The 21,011-nt window shown below is 36.9% G+C and overlaps 2 protein-coding genes across 2 annotated transcripts in view; one reads left to right on the top strand and one right to left on the bottom strand.

The window, feature by feature from the left end:
• LOC121408467 (carboxypeptidase B-like) overlaps positions 1-18,502 on the bottom strand; it is a 32,100-nt gene extending 13,598 nt beyond the window's left edge. The window contains exons 1-2 of the mRNA XM_041599946.1: positions 18,181-18,502; positions 16,364-16,451 (exon numbers count right to left, since the gene is read on the bottom strand). Coding sequence (XP_041455880.1) covers positions 16,364-16,451; positions 18,181-18,278 — 186 coding nt within the window. The 5' untranslated portion in view covers positions 18,279-18,502. The remainder of the gene's footprint in view (positions 1-16,363; positions 16,452-18,180) is intronic.
• LOC121408468 (carboxypeptidase B-like) lies at positions 193-13,250 on the top strand. The gene is made up of 10 exons (XM_041599947.1): positions 193-313; positions 1,686-1,767; positions 3,088-3,294; positions 4,728-4,829; positions 5,358-5,459; positions 6,772-6,885; positions 7,409-7,496; positions 8,756-8,958; positions 10,458-10,554; positions 12,282-13,250. Exons 1-10 carry the CDS (start codon positions 249-251, stop codon positions 12,455-12,457), a joined length of 1,236 nt encoding a protein of 411 aa, XP_041455881.1. The 5' UTR covers positions 193-248; the 3' UTR covers positions 12,458-13,250.
• Positions 18,503-21,011: the final 2,509 nt, after the last annotated feature.

Here is a 21,011-nt window from a genome sequence, read left to right as displayed (position 1 = left end):
GCTATCAGAATACGGGCCTGAGTGTGCAATTGTTGAGAAATTAATATGGGGAGGAGGATGTTGTCTCCTTTCAGCACCCGCTCCGTCTCCTAAAATTATGTACCCTTAAGTCGTTGAATATTCATTACTTTTATCTATCCCATAATTATCTATTCCCCAGGTGGGTGATAGTGAACGACTATTACAAGTCATGATGAACTGTTACCACTTTATTCTTTGCTACCGTTCCTGATAGAACAGAAGTGAAGATGTTTCGTGTTCTGACATTTGCCGTTCTTTTAGCCAGCGCGCTGGCTGCCAAGAAATACAATGGGTACGTTAAAATCTAATTAATTTCAGAGTTTCCTTTTCAAAGTCTTTTGGCAATAATAATGTGATATTGTTTATCAAACATAATCATATTTTTTTTCATTACGTAAATATGTTTGATAAAATATAGAGGAAGGGAAGACGAGAGAGAGAGATTATTTTATTATAATATATTTCCTTTTTTTCAGATTTGACGATGAAGACACACTTTAACGTTTGTTTATTTTATTTTGTTTCAGAATAGTAATATATTTATTATATATTATGAACAATATACGGGTTACATGCAAATGAAACAGTCGATGATATTTCACACACTCACTAATGCCTTTATATTTTATCAAACGAAAGATAAAATATATGTTTTGCTGACTTGAAAATGATGACGCTCTCCGTTGAATCACCATTGTAGTTTTTAATTATGGTAATTCCGCATGTTCAGCAGCTCAGAAAGAAGGAATATTTTACATTATCATGAGGGGAAAAAATGGAAAAGTAATAGCATAAGTAGTATATGATATCACTGTTTCCCTCGTATGCATACAACCGTGACGTGCATATAAATGTTCTTTGAGAGTAAGGTAAATATTGGAATGCCATTACTTTGCACCCGATTTTTTTTTAATGTTCATGGTTTGTAAAAAAAAATTCTTGAAAACGTTTTGTTCATGTGGACTTGGCTTTTACAGCAGAAAAAGATAGATTTGTGACAAAAGACCGTAAGTCTGATGTTGGGCAACATACTGTACACTGTGTTGGGTAATGTACGTTGGTAATTTATATATTCTGGGCGATTGTTATCCTAAGTAAAAGAAATAACCAGTTGTCTCACAACGTAGTTGGAAAGCGACGTTTCGTCTTCAAGCTGCTGGACTTCGTCAGGCAATGAGCAAAGACGCTGCCGCGCACGAGTTATCATAGCGTCGGCAAGTCTTAGGGGGCTGGTGCAGGCGCCGCGCGATGTGAACAGTGGACGGTTATTAGTGATGATTATCCTATTGAGCAAATTCATTACCTAGTTATTCGTTTTTATTACCCAACTTGGGCAGATTTTAACCAATAGTTGTGTGGATAGTGTATTGCTCAGGGTTGAAAGTTGGGCATCCAAATCTTGGCAGTGTGAAAGATTTACATCAGGTATTTTTGGTCAACCAAAATGATCTCTTGAAGGGCCAAGCGTTTGATCATCATGAGGAAAAAGAAAAATTGCACAAAGTCTGCAACAATTGGAAAATTCTTAATATTGGAAACGGCCTATTATCGAAAGTGCTTCAGTATCACTATTGCTACAACTCGAATACTCAGCAGTTACCTCAAATGAATAGTGTATTATCGTATGATATTAATTTCATTTATTTTTTTCATCTTCGTGTCAGATACAAAGTACTCAGGGTAACTCCTAAAAATGACCAGGAGCTTGGGAAACTCTTCTCACTTAAGGACACCGTGAAAGATTATGTAAGTAATGATTCCATAATAACACTTGCCATTTCTTATAATGATTTGCATGTAGGTTAAATAGAAATATAGCAACCTTTTCCATACCTCCAAAGGTGTTGTAATAACACCTATAGGTGTTAAACTAATACTGTCAATTTAACATCGCAGTAAAATAACTAGTGTGGTCCTCTAAGTACACTGGTTAACACCAGAGTTTTTGCTGTGCAAACATATAAGGATTACATCATGCTGACGAGTTGCTCCAGGTGTTGCAAGTTTCTTGATATCTTTACGAATCGTGTTTACGAATATTCATGAGATGTATTATTTGACGGAATAAATCTTGTTATTGGGTTATCTGCCGCAGGAAAGAAAAAATATCTAGCGTGCATGCGACCCTGTTGAAGGTGCAAAATCCAGCAAACTTTCGCAGTTGCAACGCGGACGAATTCTACAACGTAGAAAATCTATTGAAGATACGAGTCAAATCACAGTGGACAGTTTGTTTGTATTTATTTATTTCCATATAAAAAGATAAAATATATACATGATCAATTAAACATAACATACAGATGGAGGATGGCCCATTTCAGCGGTTTCAATAATATACCACTGTGCTTCCATGGGATCCTTTCAGAGGCCTTTGTCGAAAATCGGTGGACCGGGCCAGCTGGTCGTCCTAAGATTCGGAGCTGACGAAACATTGTATATTTGTCGTTTGTCCAGAGTCCAGGACGACACAGCTGTTTTGATTCAGCGATTTTCGACAAAGACTACTTTGTCATGATAGGCTTTTGACAACAGATTCTCTACGTTCCAGAAAGCGTCTGATACGAAAACGACGGACGTAGTTAATTTGTTACCTCTGTGCATGAATGCACTGTGGAAGAGTCGTGGAGTAGTGGTTCTGACTCTCGCCTTGTAAACAGAGGGTCGTGTGTTCGAATCCCACCGCGGTCTTGCGTCCTTTGGCAAGGCGTTAATCCACACTTTGCCACGCTCGACCCAGGTGCTAAATTGGAACCCGGTAGGATGCGAAAGAAATTGTATGTTTGATTTTGCCAGCGCCATAATGTGGCTGCGACGAATGCAGCCACATTGTGCACTTTTCGTGCTTGATTAAAATGAATCCAATGACCGGGGTAATAATATGCTGTAACGCACTTTGGGCCATTCTGAAAAAAGCGCTTATTAATGCGCCCTACGTCTCGGAGCAAAATACACGCTAATGAAAGCGAGATGAATTTATTTGTAAAAAAAAGAAAGAAAATTAATGTACCCCGAGTCCCGAGATGTAATATTTTTAGACGAAGTTTATCATGTTTATGTCCCTTTTAGGTCGACTTCTGGAAGTCCCCTACCACAGTCGATCGCCCTGTCGACATGCTAATCAGCCCTCTGCACCAAGATCTTGTTGTCGGTCAAATCAATCGTCGCAATCTCGAGTTCGAAGTCACAGTCCAGGATCTTCAAAAGGATATCGATGGGGAGAGGGTGGAAGCGGTGCCTGGCTTTAGCTACACCGATTACAACACCCTTGATACGGTAACTATATATTTTTTTATATATATATCATGATATAGTCTGCAAGCACAGGCCCTGATTGGAACTTTGATCAACAAGTGTGCCTCCACGCAAAGACTAGCACATGCAAAACTTAGAGCCTTCAGTACGCAAGGCATGAGAAGGCTGCACATTGGGTGATTTCAAGTCCGGTGTTGGTGTTGAAATTTTGATTGCTTCCCTTGCTCCAAAACTTACTCAGAGTTTGTAAAACTGATCCAGATCATATTATTGACATCTCATCAACTAGTGAGTGACTTTTCGGGACCAACTTCATTTTATGTTTGGTGTTATAATCGTGTAAAAATTGACCTAACACCCACCAACACCAAAAGGTCAACACCGAACTTGAAATCATCCATTCAGACCCTTAACTCGAGTGAAGGGTTTGCCCAGCACACTACGGCCCGGATTGGAGTGAAACTTTCCAACAACTGATTAGAAGAACATATGCACAGTCATGGTTGTAGACCAGTTGTAATGTTGCCTTGCTCAATGAACCGCGTGGCTGGAATTTCGTGTATAACGGACCCCTTAGACCACTCTTCCATGGTACCTCTACTGGCTCTTTCCTCTCTCTTCATTAACAAGATGGTAACATAGAAATTAATGGCAATAACCAACTCTGACTATTATAGGCCCTAGCATTTTGCTTTTTTTATTTTTATGCGATAGATAATGGAGACACTCAATAGCAGCTATACAACACGCTTACAGATTTTTTAAAGCGATTTATTTTTCTTTTATAATGATTTTGTTCCTTTAAATTACGAAAGAAAAAAATAAATCTATTATTGAAACGGAGTATACAGTTTCACGTCCGATCCGGGATGCTTCTTCAAATCATCTTGTCTGATTATTGATTTTACTCCGCAATGTGTGAATAACTCAATATTGTATTTGGTCTCGAATCAAAGAAGAGATTCCAATCTTACGAGTAACGATGATTTAATGATCGAAACATATTATTGAGCTATCATACTCTAAATACGGGTTTCCTTTTATTTTATGTGGGAGACACTGTATAGTGGTTCTTGTCATCTCTTCCCACTATATCGCTATTGAGCCCACGATGAATCCCCTCTCCCTCCCTTTCTCTGTCTACCTATCTCCACTCTTATTTCTGCGGAGTAAATTGACTCGGAATCAGTGCAACTTGGAGTCAACTGTATTCAGAGTGATAAATTATCCGCTGAAAAATACTCAAACTCCGACTGAAAGTAACTGGGAAACGAGTTACTTGCCTCGAAAATGAATTGACACCCAGTTAGCGCCATTCATTAGTCAAATTGACTCCTCAGAAAGAAAAGTGTATCTCTCTTCCTCTCTCTCTCCGGTCTGATCTTCTCTTCATGATGATATTCACCCACCCGCGATTCCCTTTTTTTCTCTCTTTTTGTTATTTCTTTTTCCAGATTAATAACTGGATGGACGACTTGGCTTTGTCATATCCAAATCTCGTAGAAGTCGTTGACGTCGGAAGTTCTTATGAAGGACGGACGATTCGGGCTTTAAAGGTTTGCTTCAGAAGACCCCAGTAAAAAAAAATGAGCACAGTTTTATATTTTAGCGTTTATGAGTGTCAAGATGACTAAAATAAAAAGGTCATTGACTAATTAATCAGAATGCAGTTTTCTTATTTTCAAGCTGCTAAATGTCCTTGGCCAATATGGAAGAGTGATCTTGATCCGATCAAACCAAAACAATTTTTTTTTCAAACTTACATTATATGAAAGCATTGATTTTTTTTAGCTTTGACATAATGCATACATTATTTGGGTTCAAACAATAAATTACAAAGTGAAAACAGTAATTTTTGTAGAATGTCTTACTTCCACAATTTCTCCTGTATCACAAATGTTTTAAATATACGGATAAAATCCTTTTCTTTGAACAACCCCCCCCAAAAAAAAAAAAAAATCAGTATGAATCAATCAGAATAGATGTCTGCAATTTGTATCTGAAAGCATATAGCCAATAATGGCGACCGTGCTTTTTTAAAACATAATTGTTATTACAGCGTTGATTTGTGTTTCTATCACCAGATAAGTGGAGGAACGGGAGGAAAACCGGTCGTTTGGTACGAAGGCGGCATCCACGCCCGCGAGTGGATCTCCCCAGCTACAATTATTTACATGACTAAACTGGTATGAGTATTGATAAGCCTACACACTGATGCTTATTATGAAAAGCTAAATGTTATTTCAATTTGTATAAAAGTGTTGCAAGTTTTGGTAACGACATGAATATTCGGGGGCTTTATAATTATGTCAAAATACTTGGACGGTTCCCGGGGGACGGTTACACAAACTAACACAACCGACTTCTAGAGAATATATCCTACTCTATGACAGTGTCGTAACCAGATTTGTTTATGTGGGTGGGGGCATACATGTAAGTTATTTACTCGGGGGGGGGGGGTCTCCGAAGAGGTGTGTATGTCTTCCCTTTGAAAAAGGTGTGTTTTTCTTTAATACCTCAGATGCAAAATAGTGAACCTTCTGTAACATAACTATTTTTTTTCGTCGTAACAAAATCCCAATTGACCTTCGATTCTGACGGAGGGGAGGAGCAAGTGTCTTTTACTCGAAATGATGTTGGAATGGTTCCTGTGACGAGTAGAATAAATCGGATTGATCTTTTGATAAACACTTGAAATGCTTTCATAATCACCCGTAATCAAGAAAAAAAATGTGCATTATAGTATACAATCCTCTCGCTGTATTCGCCTATAGATCAAACAGGGAACAGTTATGTAGACCAGATAATGTGAATTTCCTTACCAAAATTTGTTCGCAATTTGAAGGCAATTAGGCGCATACTCATCTCAAAATGAATGCTTTCTTCGATAACGTGATAACATATTTGGGTAATTTAATTGACAATAATGCACATTCTTACACTAATTTGGATACTCTCCTTCAATATTTTCTTGTTTTTAATTTTTTTTTTCAATCTTATTTCATTTATTCACTATTTTTGGTGGAGGGAGGAGGGGGGGGGGTCAAATCTTATATCTATGTTGTTTGCATCCTACTAAAGGAAGAGCTTTTTCACTTTTGCTACGAAATCAGTCAAAAATTTCCTTTTTTCTTTTCAACGATGTAAAATATGTATGAAATGTTATTTGTCACATATTTGATTAAGATGAATTGTTTTCAAGAAAAATTAAACTCCATATGGATTTATAGAGAAAGATTTAAAAACTTTTAGTGTTTTGAGTTGATGAGAGCCGAGTGTGTTTATTCCATTAAAACTACACATTTTGCTTCTTTTTGTCATATAATGTCATTATCCCTCTCGAAAAAAAAACCACAAAATAAAGCTCAAGTGGGCCTTGGGGTGGAATGCCTTGATCTAGTCGAGCAGTCGTTAAACTCCATGTCTTTTGTCGCAATTTTAATGCATTTAGAGCATTTTGAAATTCATAATGCATTATTTTTTTTTTCTTTTTTGCAGCTCGTTGAAGGTTACGTGGCCAACGATTTGGACGCAAGAGATATATTGGACAATTTAGACGTGTACATGCTGCCTGTGTATAACGTCGATGGTTACGAGTTTACCTGGACCGACGTAAGTATCTACGATTATCTACGATTTCATAGCGCAGGTACGATGACCGTGTGGCCTAATAACTCATTCCCATTGTCGTGCGATCTTTATACGAACGACACGATTGGCCTATCGTAACTGATCGCAAAAGTTTATGAACCATTCAAATTTTCTTCTACGATCAATACGATCGTCACGACTGATGTGATATGATCTGATACGATCTGATAAGATCACTAAGATCACTTCACGATTGAGTACGTTTGAATCGTGAAAGTGAGAACTTGGTATAAGGCCTCATGACAATCCTGGGCTTATCGTTAATCAATTAAAGGAAAATACCATATGCGTTATTGTTGCAAGTGTGTACTTGTGTTAAAAACATTAAACGCGATTGTGATTATTATTACTCTTCTTCTTCTTAAATACTCATTGAAACGTTGTTAACTGATGTTGAGCATCCATTAAAATACTCCTAACTTGACGTTGAATATTCATTAAACCATTGTTAATTGATTATTTGCTTGTCATTTCCTTTAATAAGGATCGCATGTGGCGCAAGACACGCAAACCACTTCCACTCTCATCGTGCTATGGTGTAGATCCGAATAGGAACTGGGATTACGAGTGGGGTAAGTTTCCTTAGTTCAATTCAATTCTTAAATCTCCCGTCTTTGATATGTATATATATATATATATATATTTCAAAAAATAGTATATTGTTGAAGCCAGTCACTCTAACAACAAGTTGTTTAAACTTTTTAAACAACTTATTTGAAAAGTTTAAACAATAAGTGTTAAACGACGTGCTTCAAATTCCAAACAGCGTTTTTACAGTGTATTTTTACTCATTATATACACACACATACTCAAAAAAATGCTCCAAGAGGGTAATTATGTGTCCAACCAATATTTGGCATTTCTTTTGGGCAATTTTATTTATGCAGCGTGATGAAAATTTTTGAAAAAGTAAGTGCTGCTTATTTTTTAATCTTACTGAAAAACATGCTTCCCGCATTGGGTAATATACTGCCCCAAATCGGTTGGACACATAATTACCCTTGCGCTGGTTAAAATGTTACGCAATGTTTTTACAGTGTATATAAACCACTGCTGGTTTTCTTAAAATATTTCATGCATAAGCCATAAGCCTATATTGTACATTATATACAAAAGAAAGGGGGATGGAATGGGAGGAGTGAAAGAGAGAGCGATAGGGCTGTGGAGGGGATATAGGTAGAGAGAGCCAGTGGCCACGGAAGCGGAGGGCTGGTGGGGGGGTGGCGCTTCAGCCCCCCACTTTTTCCAAAACCGTGCACAAAAACGTAAAAATGACCATATATGATTGTGATTTTTTGCATGGTCAGCCCAACTTAGAAAACCGTTCCGCGCCCCCCTAGAGCAAGGGAGGGGTCTGCCTCTTCACATTGCCCTGGGAAGCGGGGGTGCTACATGGCGTGCTGAAACACATCCAAATATTTATCTCGGGGGTTATACACCATTGGCATCACCTTTTGAAAATAAAGTTGTTGTACCAAAAAGTAGAAATTTGACCAAAATCACCTTTATTTTGGATCAAATTTTTTTCCCCTTATGCTTGTCATTTTTGTTTTATAAACGTGTTCACCTTCATTTTTTAGAGCAACGACCTTTTTCAAATTACTGTTTGACTCTTTACTGCCTATTGAATTGTATTTAATCGTATCTTGAGATGATGAACCCAATACTTATTTCTTCCAAAATAAAGAAAACAAAATCTTAGAAAAGAAATCATGATTTACCGATTATAACACATTTCAATAAGATGTATTTTTTGGACGATTGTTAATATTGTCCGTGTAATGAATATGCTCACAATTAATTAATTTTCTTATCTTCTACATGTCTTTAGTTGCATCCTCGATTAAGTGTTCAGAGACATACCCCGGTCCTAACGCATTTTCCGAAATTGAAGTCTCCTCGGTGACCGATCACATACAAAAACTTAACAATGAACGTGGCGTTCTTGCTTTCATCGACTTTCACGCATATGGTGAGATGTGGATGACTCCATGTGGATACACAGAGACTTTACCACCAGACTACGCCGAACAGGTGACTATTGTTAGCACGGGAGGATCCGGGGCCGTGCCCCCACCCTCGAGAGGCACAATGAGAATTTATAATGAAAAATGGCGTTTAAACTGAAGTGTGCCCCCCCTTGAAAGTAAAGACCTTATTATTATTTTCCTTTTTTGTTTTCTTTTTGCTTGTCAAAATTGTTCGTGGACGAAATGTACTTAATATTTTGAGGCTGAGAACTTTTTTGTTAGGTTTATTTATATGTTTGCTCGCTCGACCAAGAAAGCCGACAGTGCACTGAATGGATTCCAAACAAGCAACTGCATGCGCGTATACCCGCAGAACTGCGTCTAGTTCTAGTCCTTTTCCTTCATAGACCAGATGATTTGGTCTAGTTACACTTGTAGAAAACAAATATTTCATGTTTTGTCATTCGTGCTGATGTCACATCCCCACTTTCCTTTATGCTTTTACATTAAATCATACTTGTTTTCATGTTTTTCATACATGCGTGAATGATATATCTCCCTTATAATGACATAACATCAAAATCTGATAATAGATAGCTAAGTTATTTATTTTTTAAGATTAGCAATATACTATTGTCAAAACAGTTTCATGCATGTCGTCATGAATATTCATGAGACGGGCTGATGATATTACATCCCCACTTTCCTTTATGCTATTACATGAAATCATAATTGTTTTCTTGTTTTTCATGTCATGTGTGAATGATAATATGTCTTCCTTATAATGAAATGTGATTGAAGCAAATAATTTCGAATGCACTAAATGATTTGTCAATCGATTTCCTTGTTAGCTATTGGAGGAAAAAAATGAATAAACCGAATTCATATAATAAACTACAAACGAACAAGAGGGGATATGCAGTTTGCTCACTGAATGTTCATCTTGAAAAGGCCATAACTTCGTAATTCCTAGTCCAATCTTTATCAAATTTTTAGTGTTTTGTTTGTCTGATTTTTCTTCATCTGTTCAAATCCTATTATTTTGAGGTAAGGGTACTACTTTGACTAGAAACATTGAAGAAATTTCAATAAAGGAAGACTGACAAATAAAATCGTGCATGCGTTATTTATACGCAGATGCGCGTTTGGGCGTACACAATTTTACGCAATATTGCAAATAATGTATAGTAGAAAGCAAATATGTCCTACAGGAACGAGCACTTGGAGGGAATTTGACGATGACGATTCACCAAATATCCATTATATTCATAGATGTCTCATAATTACTTCGAAATCGAGTGTTCATGTTACAATTTCAACCTACGATGACACTATAAATTGCTCGTTTTGTAGTCCTATACGTCATTGTTTTGCCTCCCGAGGAATGAACGATTTCGCTGACTTAATTTCTACCTGCATTGTAGCGTATATGACTTCGCTTGTGTAAAATTTATGTCATTAATTTCTTATCGATTTATTATTATGTTACAAAATAAACAATGGAAAACTTCTTCTTCTCATTCCTCTTCTTCTTCTTCTTCTTGCTCTTCTTCTTTTTCCCAGATTGATGTGGCTACTAGGTCAGTAAGTGCACTGCAAAGTGTGTATGATGGCGAAACAGTGTACCACACCAATTTGGGTCCAATTGCTACAGTTATATGTGAGTAATGTATTTCATTTGTTTGGATATTCCTTAGTGATAAATATTGATAACAATGATAACAGTTGTACAAATAATGATTAAAATAATACTAATAATATTAGTAGTAATAATGATAATAATTATAGTAATAATAATGACAATGATAATAATATCAATATATATACCAATAATAATAAAGATAATTACAATTTGTTGATAATAACAATAACAACAACATTGTTGATGGTGACTATGAAAATTAGAACAAAAAATGAATAATATTATCATTATTGACACATACCGCCTTTGCTCGGGAATTCGAATTCAAACCACAGTTTTCGAGTGAGCGTGTGAAAGGTCCGATTATTCTACAGACGAATTGCAGTCATAATTACAATGATGATTTAAGATTCACATGTGAAAAGGCCCTGTCATGCAGGCCGCCTTCTGCACTGTAAAACTGTGGTGTTAAAACTGACACCAGTTGGTGTTGATAGAGGACCACACCCTGAGGTGTTAAAATTACACCCTCGAGATTTACCAAAACACCAAATAGTGTAAATGTAACAACCAGTGGTGTTACAATATAACCTATAGGTGTTAAAATAGCACTGACAATTTAACACCGGTGTAAAATAACTGGTGTGGTCCTCTATGTACACCGGTTAACACCACAGATTTTGCTGTGTGGAAGATCAGTTATAGCATCAGCGGCTACCTTGCTTGGGTAAATAAGGATTATTGTTTGTCTGTATGACAGATCACTTATTGGATAATAAGTGCGCTAGAAAAATACCTTTTATTATTGTTATCTTCATTATTATTACTATTATTATCATCACTATTATCAATTTCGTCGGAATCATCTCTATCATTTTGTTTTAATCTAATAGCCATTTTCCCCCTTCATTATCTCAAAATCGACCACTTCCTTCACCATACTCACTTTCATGTCATCTATGGAGGTTACTATGGATATGTGCAGCGAACCTTTTTCAATGTCATCAGGTCATAACGAAGTCTTCAAGGCGCCGTTTGTTAAATTCCATCAATGATCACATCAACATTACGGATCACTATAAATATTTACATCACATTATTAAACTTCCGAGTCGACGGAACATATCGACGAAAGTAGACAAAAAGTCATGAAGCGCGCGTATTTTCAAGCCCGCGTAAAAATCAAATAAGTGCTCAAAATTGACCATAATAATAATGATGATGATGATAATAATAATCATGATAATAGCGGCTACTTATATAGCGCACGGGTAAACATTTCAGTGCTCATGGCGCTGACAGAAAAGCATTTCAAAAATTTGTGCCCGCGTTTTCGGAACAACGAACTTTATTTCGTTTTCGGAATCACGAACCTTCGGAATTACGAAGTGTAACCATCAAAACTAGGGTCATACTCAATACTCCTTACCATGTATATGTCCATGATTGTTTGTTGAAAAGTAAAATAAACTGAACCGAAGCGATGCCATACCGTGAACGTTATCACCATGCAATACCATCAAAATCACTAATACCATACCACCACTATCATCATTATCATAATTATTATCATTATCATGATCATCATTTTCATTGTAAAAAAATATTCTCATGATTATCATGATCAAGATCATCAAGGAGTTCATAATGTAAATAATTCTTTTGCATATTATGTTACTAAACACTGCATGAAAAATGACGACCAACTACTTATTTGTCTACTTTTCATCATTATTGTTACGTAGATGAGGCGCATGGGTCGAGCGTTGATTGGACGTACGGAGAGCTTGGCATTGTTCACTCGTACGCCGTGGAGCTTCGTAATACGAGGAGTTTCATTATCAGCTCGGCGTACATCGAAAAATCCGGGAGAGAAACGTACGAGGCTCTGAAAGTCACATCTTTACACGTTATCCCCTAATTCTTCAGCCTGGGTGGTTGTCTAATTCCATTCTATAATTCTACAGGCCTAAAAATGTGTTTTAAATTTGTGTGGAGGTAGTATACTGCATTCATAAAGCATCCCGAGCGACATTGTTAATCAGTTTTGTTAAACCAAGTCGGAGGTTTGGTTAAAAATTAGTCACAAAAAAGTCACCAGAAAAATAATTCAATATTACAAACAATATCAATGTAGGATATGGGAAATTACTGTTTAGATTTCAAATCTCTTGAGTAAATTTAAACAATTATGATCATTTCTTGTAATAAAGGTTCTTATAGTATACAAGGTTGGAGAATAGTGTTTTTAACGTATCAACTCGGATTTTTAGCATAGCTTCTTTTACTGAACAGCAATGTTACATGTCTAGGACTGGTAGATGTTATCACATGCCTGATAACTTGAACTTGAAATAAGAAAAAAAATAATAACTGTTCCAATCTAAAAGAACTGTGCGACGCCATACTGCTGTCAATATATACGGTGATGATCTTTCAGAATAAGCAATCCAAATAACAAGGTTTGGATACATTGGCATCGCATCTGTGCTTGTTCTTACAATTTACTTTATTTCATCCCATTTTTCTAATTCTCAGATTTTTAACAAATCTATTGGACTGTCATATATTTCGTCAAGGGGGAAACTAAAACACCAAATAACACAGTGTTGAAGGGTTTCAGAAATACACAAAATACCGATGCCTGCACTCGCAGTATATCTATAGCAATTCATAATCTATGAAGAATAAATAATTATCTCCTTTGTCATTGACTTGTAAAGAAAAATTATGTAATACACGCAGACCCCTGTAAGTCATTAAAAGTGAAGTACAAATCATTATAATAAACTAGAACTACGAATGTTTCGCTATGTGAACCTCGATAAACTCGAATTAAAAGCAATATAGAAAGTTTATTGTCTTCGTTTTTTGTGTTAAATGTTTAGAAATATTTTTATCATGCTTTATATTTTTTTTTTTACAAATATCAACAATCCCACATATTCAGTTATGTTTCTCACTATTGCCGATGCTTTGCTTTTTATGATATCTTGATCAAGAAACATAATTCATGACAAAGCTTTAATGTATGTTCAAAGGGCTTTAGTATTTCCCACGCTTGATATTCTTTCAAATGTTTTTTTTTTACGAATGCATAATGGCATACTTGGATTAAATGTTAAGTCTGAAAATTTTGAATACCATACGTGTAATTCATGTTTTAGGATGAAATATTTTGTGATAGGACTATATACCTACTAAGTAGCCAGATATTGTCCAATTGTCTTTACAAGCACATCACACTATATTCAAAGAACTCCATAATCGTTTGGCAATTTACTAAAAAAAAGTCTCTGCTCAGCCTTTCGCAGTGTGACTCGGGCTAAGCTCGAAAGTTCCAATAGCCCACAAAAATTCGTATTCGCGGAGTTGCATGCACAGATTTTGTCATCATAGACCCCCGTTATTGATAAAAACATATAAACAGTAAAGCATCGGCAATAATGAGAACGGGGGAGGGCGTTTCATGAAAGGACTTGTCGACGTTTAATCCGACAAGTCCCATTTTATCCGACAGTTACCATAGGAACAGTGCCTCTCAGCCGATCAAAATCATGGAAAGATGTCAGATCTGACAACTTGTCGGATAAAAATATTGATGAAACGCTAACTGAATATGTGGGATTCTTGATTTTTTTTTGAACCAGACTCGAGGCGCCCCGAGTCTGGTTTAAAAAAAGCTGACCTAAATTGTTGACCCCTTATTACACCGGAATCGTTCCGAGTCTCGGGGAGCCCCGAGACAGCTATCTACGCGTTTGCACCGACTTTACCAAAGCTGTCTGAGGTTTGGAAGGGCTCCAAGCGCGCGCTATGTAATCTTTCCACATGGAGCGTATCAAGCGAACCTGTTTCGGACCAGTCTCGGGCGGGTTTGCGTTTACACCGAATCCAAAGCGTCCAAAGCAGTCTCGGGGCGCCCCGAGACCGGTCTTGGAACACATTGTTAGTTGATCCGAGCACTAGCGTAAATCCCGGGGGTGGGGGGATATATCCTTTACAAACATCCCCCACTTTTTACGAAAGAAATGAAAAAAAAATCACAAGAGATAATTGTTTTATTGGTGAAAATTCTTCCTGAAATACCACTTAACAAATAAAACAATATTATTGAATCATAAAATGCAAATAACGAGCCAGTTCACCATTTCCAAACGAAATACTTATGTCCTTATTATAACATTGAAGAGAAATTCCCGTTTCTTCCAAATCATTAATGTTGGGATCTTTGGGAAGGGATTAAGATGGAATTTCAATTTTTTTAATGTAATCTCTAATAAACCATTAATCCATCATGGGATAAAGAGGATAATAATATTGGAGGGGTATTTGCCATATGGACATACAGTGACGTGAACTACGGGGGGCATGGGGGGCACGTGCCCCCCCCCCCCCCCCCCCCCCATCGGACGAACAAAAACCCCAAAAACGGGGAAAAGGGGGAAAATGAGAAAAGAGGGAGAAAGGAAGAGAAACGTATAGTGGGAAAAGAAGAAAATATTATTCATTATAATGTTATATTATAATTATGTTATGTTACATTACATAAGAAACATTTTTATCAAAACTTCATGAAACATAATTTGCCCAGGGCCTACGTTTTCATTGTTCCCGGTGCTTGCATTGTCTGTTAACGAGATATATAATCCTGTTGTACTGAAACATCCCGTTTTCAAGTCAATATAAACCAAATATATTTCCTAGCACTTGAGTTATCATTGTTTTATGTAGTGGCATATGCTTCGTTTTCATGACTCAAAAAGTGATTGCCCCATGTTAAAGTCTTCGTATATATGAAACATTTCCTGTCCGTGATTACGTTCGCATTAGTGGATTGGTGAGATATGTCTGCTCTTCATGAATTCCTAAAATCAGTCCTTAAACTGTCCCTTCTTCTGATCTGAATATCAAAAAAATTTCAGCTAGCGCTTCGCGCTCGCATCATTTGGATAATGAAATACGTATGGTCCTAGTTAATTCCTACAAAGAAACATTAGAATGCCCTACTTCAGGGTTGAATTATCTAAATTTCCAGCTCGCGCTTCGCGCTCGCAATATTTGATTAGTGAGATGATAATCATGATTGCAATGGCTACAAAAATTGTTTCATGTGTTCAAATGTAATTCTTATAAACCAGCAAGCGCTTGACACTCGCATTAGATGACTATGGTGAGATATGCATACTCTTAATGGGTTCCTATAATATATTCCTAAAAATCTCGCTGTTTGGGGTCAAAATATACAAAAACTTCAGCTCGCGCTTCGCGCTCGTATTGTTTAGCGAGACAGGTACCTATCATGATTACACAAATTTGATTATAATGTCTCTTTTTATGGGCCTGAATATAAAAAAAATTCAGCTCGCGCTACGCGCTCGCATTATTTGATCAGTGAGATGCATATCCGTTTAGTGACATTGTCCAGAAAACTGAGGTCAGTGTAACAGGCAACTGAGCGCGCTCACTGAGTGATTCGAACATTTTGCTGGTGCCCCCTCCCCGATGCCGTGACCCACGGTACGCCACTGTGGACATATCAGTGACAATTCCTTGCATATCTAAAAACTTGATTGCCAAAAAAAAGCCAAAATATTTTAGTCATCCCCCCCCCATCAACGCGGATTTACGCCAGGTGGATCCGAGATAAGTTTGCTGAGAGGGTGTCTCGGGTAGGTTTTTGCGTTTACATCGAATTAGAAACCTACTCGAGACTACTTAGGAAATCCGGTGGAACAGGGGTCATTATCACTTTCAGTCATTAATTGTAATTTAGATTTGATTGTTTTAATTCCCACGATCCAAGTAAATAAATTGTGTAACTTACTAAATCGAATCCATCGAAGTTGTGCTCGAGTTTAATGAGACTTCTGATTTGGTCTACGTTGGTAGGTACTACGCGCCAAACTTGATATCTGTATGGTATAATACAAACATGGAGGTATAAGTGGAAATTTAAAGATAAGGACACCCCTAGACGGGTTTATTAATTTAATTCAGGATCGACGGTTTTTTCTCTCTCCCACAGAAAACACTGTTAAAAAACACCTGATTTTACAGAAATAGGAAGATTTTGCAGAAAGCAATAACAGAATAATTCTGTAAATTCATATAACAGGAATTTGTCTGCAATTTAACATAACAGGTCTGTTTAAAAGGGGAAAATGATTGTGTTTTATTAAAGGAAATTTGTAAGGTTCCACACACCAAATATCAATTTTCTGTAATTTTATATGATCTGGTAAGATTACAGGTGTTCTCGAGACTCCGCTGCAGGAACTTTAAGGAAAAATTTTGTAACAGTGTAACTGCAAACCTTAATAGGTCAGACAGGAATCGCCTGATAATTTTAAGTTGATCGGTCGCTTACAATATTGCTGCAATGATGTTGACTGCAGTCATAAGCGCCCATTTGGATGCTTAAAGTTTAAAGTTTCGTACTGTAGGCTATGGATGTTGGATGTTGTATTTTACGAAGCATGATTATAATAATGGTGATTATGAAATATAATTTTCAGAGTTCTCTCTTGAAACTTTATTGGATGCACTGACAGCATGTTGGGTCTTAAAGCTCAGCTTTTTTTTTTTTACAAATCTCCACAAAGTTGCTCAATCCCCGTAAAAAGGATATGGTCAAACTAACAGAAATAATGTGTAGGTGATGAATAACGGTGTCCGACCGTTGACCAATATCAACCCAAATTCTGGTAGATTCCAGCAATGAAATAGCCCGGTGAAATAGTTGATTTTTACCAATCCTTTTTAAAAGTTTAGAAACACGTAGATGAATAAGGGAAGAAAGAATTAGCTATTTTAATGAATGGAAGACAGAAAAATACAGAAAATTACTAAGCGGGACAAATGAAAGAAACTGAAGGAAAGGGGAAAGATGGAAACAGAGAGAGATGAAAACAGAAAATTCATGGTATTTTCGTACCTTGATTTAAACCTCGTCTTTTGTCTTTAAAAAAATCTAATATCGTTTCGTAATGTTTTAAAATTTTCAGGGACTGCCACACCCCACCACTATTTCATTCTGTTAAAATTCGCGTTTCAAACCAATTTCTGACAATATAATCAGGATATAGGTTAGATCTATGATCACCTGTTTGTTTTATTTACTTCATGTATTAAAATAATATTCACATTGACAGAATAGAGTGTTATGTCGGCAGATGAAAATACATAGTAGGAATAAATTGTTGATGCATGGTTGAAGGAAGACGTATCTTAAATTGAAAAAATAAAATTAAATTAAATCTAACAATTAAATAACAAAACTGCACAAAGTAAAGTAGGCCGATGTAACCTAACAGAGAAATTGGGGGTATGAATAATTCAGTGTACAATATGGTAAAAAAAAATGATACTGATGAGACTGCTAAAAAGCTATTTGAAAAATATTTTCCTTGTTTATTTTCATCGTCATAATCTATGGCTAATCAAGGAAAGTCGATGCATTTAATACCTCGGTCATATTTGCTCTACGGCGGCTGTAAGGCGAGTGGAAAACAGCCGTTTTATTCATTTTTATTCAAACCACCCATATTAAACTGGTACAAAAAATATGAAAACGGCTGTTTGCGACTCGCCGGACGGCCGCCGTAGAACAAATGTGACCGAGGTATTACCAAATACACTTACCCATTATATTTGTCTCCAGGACCTAAAACAGCAAGTATTGATCCACAAAAGAACGCCAAAATCCCAAATACAAGAACAATTCCTTTGCACCAAACCATCTTGAAGCATTTGCAGGGAGTCTTGCGTAGGCCTATACCGAAACCTGAATTTGTTTCCGATTACTACCGCGAAAACCTGGAGCGCCTGTGCAGAACTAGGTTAAAATATCCCATCAGAGCTAGCTGCCCGTTTGGTGCTGGACGCACTCCTCAAATTACAGTTGTTCGCTAACAAAATCTTCAAGAAACAAATACCCATTTAAAAAGATACAGTGATAAAGTGTGGGAAAATGAACATTCCTTCACGCCTTCTAATTTCTTAATCGACGTTAATTAGTCTAAGAATTTAAGGTGATAACGCGTTGGACAGTTGAAATACGAAACGCACCCCTGATGATTATAAAATGTAGAAATATACTAGTGAGAATAAAAACAGGTGCTGGAGGACACTACAGGGGGAATAGCGGTATGTATGATTATGTTTAAGTTCATATTTGGGCTAGATAATATATAGGTTGCTCGATTTTATTCATAAATTAGTTATCCTTTAATTTCAAGACGGTCTACTCGGTATATGGGCTGAGTGGGGCTAAGTGATAATTTCATCTTACTTGCAGAATATGATGGAAGATTAAAATTATATCAAAACATAAATAGAGAGTGGAAAATCTGTCTTTAGTAGGATTATTTGGATCTCGCCTCCGACTTCGGAGGCAAGACCCTACTGGAGAAATTGAAAAGAATACCATTAGGACGTCTGCCTCGTTTCTTAAACAATTATTTCACACTTCTCAAACAGTTAATTTTGTATATTCCTGTTAGTGATGAAATATACAGATGGTTCTCATTATCATGTATATGATAATGATGTTCAGTTCGAAATGTGAAAATTAAATAAGCCTCATATAGAACGAATGGTATAACTTGACTTATTCAATTATTCATGATTTAAAAGGATTGTAATAAACAAATTCGTGAAATTCACACGTTATCTTGAACGATGAGGCATTTGAATGTCATTTGTATGGAGTATTTTGTCATGCAAATAGACCAAAGACTTTTTAAAAAGCTATACATTTAAATAACAATGTGGCACAAGTTAAATGGCAGTAAGCCAGTCGGTTTAACTGGCGGCGATTTGTGCCGGAGTGTAACCAGGCATGCGGGTAATTTCCAAGGGAGGCATGCAAGGCTCTCGATGATCATGGACCTGATCAATACCCCCAAAACACGCCGCTCATCGACCAGGCGTTGAGTTATAATTCCCCAGATTCAGCCATATTAAACCTTAAATATGGCAGTTTCTACCTCCATGGTTTTACACAACAGAGTTACTTCAAGCTAGTTGCGGAATGACACAAACATTTTGAGGGGAGGGGGCATAACATTGACATGTTTTCAAAAAATTGTGAGCGAACGAAGTGCGTGAGAAATTTTTGGGCTTTGTATAATGCAGTTCCAATTTGGTGCTACGGTTTTTTTTTAACAAACAATATCATAAATCCCCCTTGTCCCTTTAATTTTTCCCCTTTTTTCTTTTCTTCCTTTTCCAGTTCTTTCTCCCCCTTTCCCTTTCTCTTTTCCCGTTTTTATTAATTTATTTTTTTTTTTTTTGGGGGGGGGTAATTTTCCCGGTTAAGGGGGGGGGGGGGGTGGACGAATGCCTTTCGGTTGCTCCGCCAAAAGGCTCATCAGTAAGGCGAATCAGCGTAAAGATCCGCTGAATTCGTGTCTTATGAAAAATACGGTGACGCAACATTTGATTAATCCTGGGGTGCGATTCATCAATATTTTCATCCGACAAGTTGTCAGATCTGACATCTTTCCATGATTTTGATTGGCTGAGAGGCACTGTTCCTATGGTAACTGTCGGATAAAATGGGACTTGTCGGATAAAACGTCCGACAAGTCCTTTCATGAAACGCCCCCCCCCCCCCAGGCCTTATACCTCAGTCACATTTGCTCTACGGTGGCCGAAAACAGCCGTTTCAATAGTTTTACCAGCTACATACACTGTAAAAAAACCGTGATTTTACAGAAAATAAACAGAAGATTTTGCAAAAAGCAATAACAGAATCATTCTGTAAATTCATAAAACAGGAATTTTTCTGCAATTTAACAGAACAGGTCTGTTTAAAAAGGGGAAAAGGGTGTTTTATTCAAGGAAATTTGTAAGATTCCATACATCAAATACCAATTTCCTGTAAGATTACGCAATTCAGTAAGATTACAGGTGTACTCGAGACTCTGCTGCAGGAACTTCTTTTATTCTAAGGATAAATTTTCTAACAGTGTACAGGTGGTTTGTATAAAAATAGATAAAACGGCTGTTCTCGACTCGCCGTACGGCCGCCGTAGAGCAAATGTGACCGAGGTATTAGGGTACGGGTTGAAAAAGGAGTTTACGTTAGGTTTAGGGTAGGTGTAGGATCCATGGTATAGTGGTAAATTCAGGCTGAAATTTAATCATTCGAATAGTGGGTGGAATTTAAAGCGGAGCAATATTCGTCGGAGCAAATGTCATGAAACCCGATATACATCAATTTCTTTCCACTTCTCCCCTCCTCTCACACCCACTCTCTCTCCTCAAATTAGTTATTCACTAACAAAATCTTCAAGAAACAAATACCCATTTGAAAAGATACAGTGATAAAGTGTGGGAAAATGAACATTACTTCACGCCAATTGATTACTTAATCGACGCTAATTAGTCTAAGAATTTAAGATGATAACGCGTTGGACAGCTGAAATACCAAACGCACCCCTGATGATTATCGCAGGAGGGGGGGGGGT

Source organism: Lytechinus variegatus, chromosome 2, assembly GCF_018143015.1.
Source record: "Lytechinus variegatus isolate NC3 chromosome 2, Lvar_3.0, whole genome shotgun sequence".
Taxonomy (NCBI): domain Eukaryota; kingdom Metazoa; phylum Echinodermata; class Echinoidea; order Temnopleuroida; family Toxopneustidae; genus Lytechinus; species Lytechinus variegatus.
The sequence above is the reverse complement of the archived record's forward strand: the minus strand, read 5'-3'. Positions and strand labels throughout refer to the sequence as shown.

Excerpts from the sequence above, each read along its gene's own strand:
- LOC121408468 (XM_041599947.1), top strand. The coding sequence starts at position 249 with ATGTTTCGTGTTCTGACATTTGCCGTTCTTTTAGCCAGCGCGCTGGCT. Across the intron at positions 314-1,685 it reads GCTGCCAAGAAATACAATGG|ATACAAAGTACTCAGGGTAA; the intron begins GTACGTTAAAAT and ends TCTTCGTGTCAG. Across the intron at positions 4,830-5,357 it reads GGACGATTCGGGCTTTAAAG|ATAAGTGGAGGAACGGGAGG; the intron begins GTTTGCTTCAGA and ends TTCTATCACCAG.